The following is an 8,504-nucleotide window of genomic DNA, read 5'->3' as shown; positions in this document are numbered from 1 at the left end:
TTTCTTCTACATGTCATAATAAAGGTTTTCATTCTAGTATGAGCTTGTAGAGCTTTTAAGTGGTTTACTTTTATTCCTACTAATTCTGAGTATTTCAGCTGAACAGAGTAACCTTGTGGGAAAATATTTTTATTTCAGAAAGCATGCCATATTTGGGATAAATTTATCGTCTCGAGGTCAATGGGTCTCAAAATATGGAGACATAATCATATGTGTTCAAGTGCTTTCTTAAATTGGGGCTATACTTGCCCTCATCTCTTGGCTGAGGTTATTACTCTATAAAAGTTACTGATCTTCTGTCACTGGGGTTGAGTCTTGCTGAAGTCCATAGAGCTTGTGAACAGATTTATGAGTGGCAAAAACTTCCAAATAAGACACAGCTCATATAAAAATACAATTTTTTATGTCTGGTACCTGGATGTGTAGACTGAGCCTATTTGTAATTAATTTCTGAAAGCGTCATCATTCTTCCAGTGTAAATCTGGTTTGTGACTTAGTTCCATGGTGTCTTATTAAACCACACTAACATACGCCCTGTTCTGGAGCTGTTGGAGCTGAACCTCTGCTATTTGGGTATCTTCAGCCTTTAGATTTGTAAACAAAATTTTATTAAAACTTTCTGTGAAAATCTTTTTTCTTCTGGCAGGGAGAACATTGCACTGTGTGAGTGTGGAATGGGGAAGTATATTTCAATTTAGCAACAGCTGTTTGTGCAGTATAGTTCAATGAGGAACAATAGCAGGAGCTTGGGGGAGGAGGTTATTTCATAAACATGGAAGTGTTCCAGCAGTATGTAGTACTTTTCAGAGTATGGTCCATTTTTGGGGAAGTACACATGGGTATATTTTGTTTTCTTACGGCTATGCTGCTGCTGTTACCACTTATTTAAAAAAAAAATAATTATGATGTAATTCAAGTACATAACAACTGGCATAAACTCATTATGGTAAAGAAAGATACTTCCGTCCAAAAGCAAGTTGTTATACTTTGTCTAATGTATTTTAATGTTTGTAAATATAAAGAAATCTAATCTGAATATTTCTTATTTTCTGAAAAAGCAGAAGGCTTCTTTTGCTACTGTTGAAGCACAAGTAGTCTCAAGCTTCAGTCTAAAAATGATCACTAATCTCTATCAGATTTTTCTTCTAACTTCCATATCATCATCAACTAACTTTCAGCTCTTGAGCTTGTATGTAGGTAGGCATATTTTACAAAAAGAGGTGTACTGTACAATAAGATTACTTAACACTAGATATGAAATCATTGGAATAGTTGTGGTACTAGTACTCATAAGTCTAGTTGTGGTCTTTTTTTATGTTACCAAGTCACACTGCCTCAAGAACAGTCTTGCTCAGTTTTAAAGTGATACTGTTGCTACAGATTAATCCTCTATTTATAGTTATTGTGGTGTAATACGGTGTTCATTTTGGATTTTTAATTACTGTATATTTTCTTCTCAAAAGCTAATAACGTATACATGAAGTGCAATAAATTCTCATGCAGCATTGAGAATAACTTCTGAACCAGTGATGAGCAACACGTTCCCCCAGTTGTTCTTTTGTTCTCAGAATATTTTTGAAGTGATTTGTCAAGATAATTTGGTCTGTGATTACATGCTTTGCAGAGTTCAGCTCAATACAGATATATTGAAAAAGATTAAGAAATAGATGTGATTTATATTTGTTCTAATTAAAAGTTGCAAGGTTTTGTCTGACTTGATGCTTTTTTTTTTTTTTCTTTCTTTTAAATCAATTGACAGAATTCATTGACAAGAAGTGCACCCCTTGCCAATGATTCCCAAGCACGCAGTGGTGCCCGCTTTCATACATCTTACGACAAAAGATATATCATCAAAACTATAACAAGTGAAGATGTAGCAGAAATGCACAACATCCTGAAGAAATACCATCAGGTAATATACTAATTACTATCGGGGTGTGGGATCTCTTCTTAGATATTATAATGTCAATTTTTTTTAGAGTGCTTAAAGTTTGAAGTGAGTAATTATGGAAAAAGTCACTTTAGATTTTTCCCCTTTTGCTTGAGCAATTTATTTTATGTCTGCAATTCACAAGGCTGCACTTTCCTGAACAGCTAAGCTAGCTTTAAGTAAAATATGTCTACGTGATACAGAGATGCTAACTTGGAGGCCATAAGCTCTTTTACCTTACAAGAAAGATGCTCTTTCTTTCATCTAGTGAATTGCCAGGCATAAAATCATAGACTAGTTAGGGTTAGAAAGGACCTTAAGATCATCTAGTTCCAACCCCCCTGCCATGAGCAGGGACACCTCACACTAAACCATGTCACCCAAGGCTCTGTCCAACCTGGCCTTGAACACCGCCAGGGTTGGAGCATTCACAACTTCATTGGGCAACCCATTCCAGTGCCTCACCACCCTCACTGTAAAGAACTTCTTCCTTATGTCTAACCTGAACTTCCCCTGTTTAAGTTTGAAGCCATTACCCCTTGTCCTACCACTACCGTTTCTAATGAAGAGTCCCTCCCCAGCATCTTTGTAGGCCCCCTTCAGATACTGGAAGGCCGCTATGAGGTCTCCACGCAGCCTTCTCTTCTCCAGGCTGAACAACCCCACCTTTCTCAGCCTGTCTTCATACGGGAGGTGCCTCCAACCCTCTTGTCATCCTCGTGGCCCTCCTCTGGACTTGCTCCAACAGCTCCATGTCCTTTTTATGTTGAGGACTCCAGAACTGGACACAATACTCCAAGTGAGGTCTCACGAGAGCAGAGCAGAGGGGCAGGATCACCTCCTTCGACCTGCTGGTCAAGCTTCTTTTGATGCAGCCCAGGATACGGTTGGTTTCTGGGCTGCAGGCACCCACTGAAGCTGGCTCATGTCAAGCTTCTCATGAACCACCACCCCCAAGTGCTTCTCCACAGGGCTGCTCTGAATCTCTTCTCTGCCCAGCCTGTAGCTGTGCCTGGGATTGCCCTGACCCAGGTGTAGGACCTTTCACTTGGGTTGGTTAAACTTCATAAGTTTGGCATTGGCCCACCTCACAAGTGTGTCCAGGTCCCTCTGGATGGCATCCCTTCCCTCCAGCGAAGAGGGAGTAGGACTTGGGAAATATGAGAAGCCCTGATAAAATCGGTGCCGATTTCCTTAGCCCTAGATCTGTTCTGATAAGCTCTATAGCTGCAGAAATCAGAAAAGCCTATAAAACTAATCTAAAGTATGATACCAAATAGGAAGGGTTTTTTATCCTTTCCGTCTTCCTGCTTGCTTTCCTGAGTTGGTATTTCAGGTAAAAAATATATTTAGGATTGGAGCTTTTTTGCAGTTGTTTCAGGTGGGGATTTGTTGGGGTTTTTTTCTTGCAATGTTCTTGTTTGTTGAGGTTTTTTAAATACCGTTACTTCTGTAAAACCAGTTTTAAAACCATCATTTGAGGTAGAGGGGAGGTAAAAGCATGCTTTCGGGGTGCTTGGGATTGAAGGTCTTGCTAGCTATCTTTGTGGTGCCGCTTGGCTGTCTGCCTCTGCCCTTTCTGTGTTGAAGGAAAATCTCTGCCCTCCAAGTCCAGAGTAGCTTGGAATGCCTTCAGTGAGTTAGATATGAATTCTTTTCTCTTTCTGCATGTTGTTCTTCTGTTTAAATAACATGTAAGATCACCATGTGTTTAACATAGATAAATATTATCACTATTAGAAATGTTCATAAGACAATCTTTTAAATACAGTTTTACCAAAGAGAAATTTTAAACTATTATCTAATTGTTATTTGGGCGTTATTTTTTATTAGATTTTTCAAACTTCCAATTTTTGGTCTCATCTACGAGGCAGTGCACCAGAATTGAAGTTTTAGTCTGCTTCATATTTGGCATTAGAAGCTATTATTAATGATCCAGATTTGAGACTTAATCCAGCTGAGAAGTCATATTGCTTTTCAAAACAGTTATCTCCTTTCAAGAGTGCTAATGAAGACAGTGCTAACGTGAACGAACTTCATAATTTGGACTCTTTTTCATTAATGCTTTTAAACATCAGTGTTCGTAATAGGCCAGGTTATGAGGAATAATGATCCAAAAGTTATCTGTACCAGGCATCTAGTTTTGTTTTATACTGGAAGAACATCTCATTGGAAGAATAGCTCTTATTGATACCTCAGAAAGATTTGAAAAGATGAGACTTGTGTTTCTCTGTCACAGAACTTGAAAGCACTTTACGAAGTGTTGTAAATGTAGAGGAGCTCAAATACAGAGGCAGTTTAATAATTGGACTTTTTAATGAAATTAATTGCAGTATCTTCAGCAATTTACTGAACAAAATCATTTGAAGTAATTAAAAAATCTAAATTAAATCCCACTAATTCTGGAGACAGCTGATACCATGTTCTGTATGTTGCTGCTGAAATTTGAATGCTTGGAATCATTAGGTACAGCAGCTTGTCCTCTTGTTTCTCTAGCTATTTTTCAGACAGTTGAAGCTTATCTTAACCTACCCGATAAAGTCTAGAAAACCAATTGTCCTGGTGGGAAGGTTTTAATAATTCCCTTGACCAAGTCATCCCACACAGATTGGCCTTAGACTACCTTTCTGCTAGCAAACTGCAATGCCAGATACCATTCACTGGCACTTGAGCTCGTAAATGGTTCCTGCTATGGTTTCACTTTGGGCCAGCTAGCTGTCTCCCAAATAATTCTGGGCAAGGGTCAAAATACTAACTCATGTCAGTTATTATTCCTACTCAAGAGTGTGAGCATCATGTTTTAGAGGAGAATTTGATAATTTAGATGTGAGTTATTCCATTCCAACTAGAACTGATGCCAGAGGACAGTCCGAGACCCGTCTAATTCACTGATACGGATGTGACTTTATGCTTTTGTTGGCTGGCATAGTTCCAGTAGTACAAGACTTTTCAGATACTGCGCCGGTAATCCTGTGGAAATCTTTGTCAATAGAACACGTTTTCTTCAGTTCAGTTTATTTTAGCATAGTCTCTTCTGTCAATAGAGGAAATGTTAAGTTCCCTGTACTGATTTACATACTTAACTTACTGCCCAGTATCTTCCTTAATTGTAATTGTTTTTACAGTTAAAGGGGTTAATTGTAATTACATGCAAATGTACCAAGTACAGGATTTTTAAGGAAAAGTCTGCTCATTTGTTTTTCTCCACTTTAGTTCACTGACTGCCAGCAGCACTCACCATGTAAGTTGAAAATTTCTGGCCCAGCTAAATGTGCTTCACAGCCCAGGTGTGATTTGTGTTTGAGACTAGCCTTGGCTTCTAGTGGCATGTCCTTACATCATATTCTTGCCAGACTGCTCTTAGAGCAGAGCTGCAATTGAAAGGTTGTCTTCCAAGGAAGGGAATGTGCAGACATGTTCAGACCCAGTTATATAGTACAGGGATCATCCTGGGAGGAACAACCTTTCTCAGGTGCATGAAGACTAGAGGGGTGGTTCATGTGAATTCTAGAAGGCTGTTTCTACCTTTTTAGAGATCAAGTACCCCTGAGCGACCTGAAGTTAGATCATCTATCTGTTACGAACAGTAATTTGTAAACCCTTGGTATCTTATACCCTCTTTCAGCAGCCTGGGAAGGCAATAAATATCTTCCAGCTACCTCTGACATTATGATGAGTGAAATTCATGCCATTTATGACAGATCATCTCTTTCCTCTCTCTTTCTCAGGCCTTTTTTCCCCGCCTCTACAAATTCATTCCAGGTTTCTTCCCCAGGTTGAAACTCTGAATAGAGTTTCATTTAAACCATAATATTACTTACCTGTTTCCTAAATATGGCTAACAGTTCCAAGCTGCTAGACTCATTCTAGACCTTAGAAGTACCTCTGTCCTTGCTTTGGGACCAAACAAGCCTTACCAAATGTTGAACTGCTTAACAATAAATGCAGTAGAACAGCTATCTTTGAGCAAAGAATACTGGGGAGGGGACCATGAGCAGTCAGAAGTGTGAGAGACTGGGTATGTTCTTCATTCACCAAAAGAGTCTTCATCCCTGGCGCTTGCGAAATATCTGTCATTCTCTTTGCACCTTTTTGAACTACAAAGCTACTAATGAGGCATCTGGGAGTTAGTGTGGTCAGCAGAAAAACATAGGAGGGCAGTTTTGCCATGAACACCTCTAAAATGTAACTCCAAGTACCAATGATTTTTTGCGAAGTCACCAAAAGATTAAGAAGAGACATGTACACTGCCATCGAAAATTACAAATGAAGGTTATTTCATCAGTAACTGAAGATCATGGAGATGTGTAGTCCACAAGCCCATCCAGTTCTTTCCGTCCCTCTCTCCATCTGTCTGAAGCTGTAATAGCCTGTCTGGTTTTTGGAGCTGTGAGAAGCTGAGGTTCTAATTGCACAGTCTGTCTACTTAGGTATTTACAAAGGAAGCGGGAATTTTGCATAGCCTGTAAACACTTGTAAGTCTAAAAATACCAAGTCTAGATGGCTTGGGTTTTGATTAACCAAAGTTATAATGGACATGACTGTACACATTAGAGAAATCAGGTTATTTTCAGGAAACAGAACGGCTAGTAACTTTTTGGGAGTGAAAAATAAAATAAATTCAGTTTGGCAGAGTTACTAGCTTTCTCATTTCTGGGTAGAGTTCTGTTGCAGTACTGTGTGGCATTTTGCAATAATAATCAAGTTAGGTGCATCAAAATATACACTATTACTGCTGCTTTTGAAAATTTAAGAAATTATCAATTTAACCAAAAAGGTTAAATTCCAGATCTAAAGCTACGTACTAGAAATGTGTAAATAGCTAAAAATGAACAAGGCTTGAAGAGTCAGGAGAAGTTACTATAGAAACAGCATATAAGTATATATAGCAATTCCAAATTAAAACCTGTTGAATTGTAAATAATAGTCCTGATAATTGTAAATTACAGTTCCCATCCAAAATTATGAGTTGCTTAATTCATTTACCCTGTCTGATGTGATGCCTGCCTTTTTTTTAGTGGCAGTCAGGCCCACAACCTCAGACAGATGGTGAACACTTCAGTCTAAACACTGTCGCTTTCTGTCAACTCATCAGATGAGTCTGACGCTTTCAGTACTGAGGAGAAACACAAGAGATCATTATTTTCTCTTGCAGATTTTGAAAAGAAAAAAAAACAACCAACTAAGCCCACCACTTCTGAGCAAACAGGGAATAATGTCCTTCTGCATGCTTGAAGTTGCAAAGCATCTTGGTATTTATGACTAGACTATGAAGTCCCCCATGCGTGGACTAGCCTTCTATTTATATTTAAAGACAAAGTGGTCTAGAGCATGAACCAGATAGGTTTCTAAGTGTTATGGTAAATACAAATATATATTACATGTTAGGTTCTTATGCTTCCGTTTTCCATGCTAGCCTGTTTCTAACTACTGTAGTATTTTCTGATACATAGTATGAAATACTGCTTTTAGTCACGTTTGAATAATTTGCAACTGGTTTGGGCTGCTTTTATTATTGGTGTACTATCAGTTATTAGTAGAACTCTTCTCACCTCTCTTCAGGTGCTACTTCAGCTGAACATCATTTACTTACCAAATGCACTAGAACCATTATTATCCGCAAATGGGTCAGACTTTCAAATATTAGAAAAGCTGTTGCTGTTGGGCTCATAGTGTAGTTTGACCGTTTGTTATTCAAGCATGTTCATGTTAAATACTTCAGTGGTATCTGAGAGCAAAATCAACTATTCACTTGAAATACCTCCGAGTCTGCTGCAGTTGTGTTTTAAATTTATGCTCCTGACCCCAGGATCATGGACCAGAAAAAATGGAATTAAACCTACTTCTCCCTTTGTTAAGGGAAAGCTCAGCAAAGTCATCTGTGATAAGTGCGTTGCAAGGATTTCACCCCATGTTTAAGGAGCAGGTAATAACCTGCTTCTTCCTAATGGAAAACTTTTCAGCATATATTTAAGCTATGTTTATATATTTCTTTTGGATGAGTTGTCCTGTGCATGAAGTTTGTTAATTTACATCAAATACAGAATATACTGTTGTAGATAGTAGTTCTTATGTAGATATCTAAACTACAAATACGGTTTTCAGGGGCAGAAGTTGGTGGCAGTTGAGCAAAACTGTCGGCAGATGTTCTAGTTTCTGAAATGCCTGAATCGAGCTAGCCTGCCCTCCCCAGTGAGATAAACTTGCTTTATATCTTAAATTGGTGTAAATTAGTGTAAAAGTGGATTCTGGTGCTCTTTGAGAATAGATGATGGGTAGATAAAAGTTTTTAAAAATAAATGAAAGCAACTTGAGTGTCAGAAAAACCAGCAACTTTTGAACACCTTTTTTTTCCTTTTTCATTAAAATGGACTTCAAAAGGGATTTATTATTCCTCAGTGCTGACACCCAGGCAACTTCAGTAAAGAAAAGAAATTGAGAAGCCATCTCAAAGCAGGTGAACAAGAGGGAATTGTTAGCGTACAAGCCTTCCAGTATAAAGCTACTCATGAGTGCAGGTACCCTTTAGGTTTTCTATAAGGTGGCTGTCCCTGCTGAATGCACATTCTCTTCC

General features: G+C 38.4%; 1 protein-coding gene across 1 annotated transcript in view; it reads left to right on the top strand.

Moving 5' to 3' along the window:
- Positions 1 to 1,747: 1,747 nt before the first annotated feature.
- LOC104410149 (phosphatidylinositol 5-phosphate 4-kinase type-2 alpha) overlaps positions 1,748 to 8,504 on the top strand; it is a 34,356-nt gene continuing 27,599 nt past the window's right edge. Inside the window, exon 1 of the mRNA XM_010020234.1 lies at positions 1,748 to 1,912. Within this exon, the coding sequence (XP_010018536.1) occupies positions 1,883 to 1,912 (30 nt within the window). The 5' untranslated portion in view covers positions 1,748 to 1,882. The remainder of the gene's footprint in view (positions 1,913 to 8,504) is intronic.

The sequence above is a fragment of the Nestor notabilis genome, unplaced genomic scaffold, assembly GCF_000696875.1.
Source record: "Nestor notabilis isolate BGI_N333 unplaced genomic scaffold, ASM69687v1 scaffold31578, whole genome shotgun sequence".
NCBI classification, from domain to species: Eukaryota; Metazoa; Chordata; class Aves; order Psittaciformes; family Psittacidae; genus Nestor; species Nestor notabilis.
The sequence above is the reverse complement of the archived record's forward strand: the minus strand, read 5'-3'. Positions and strand labels throughout refer to the sequence as shown.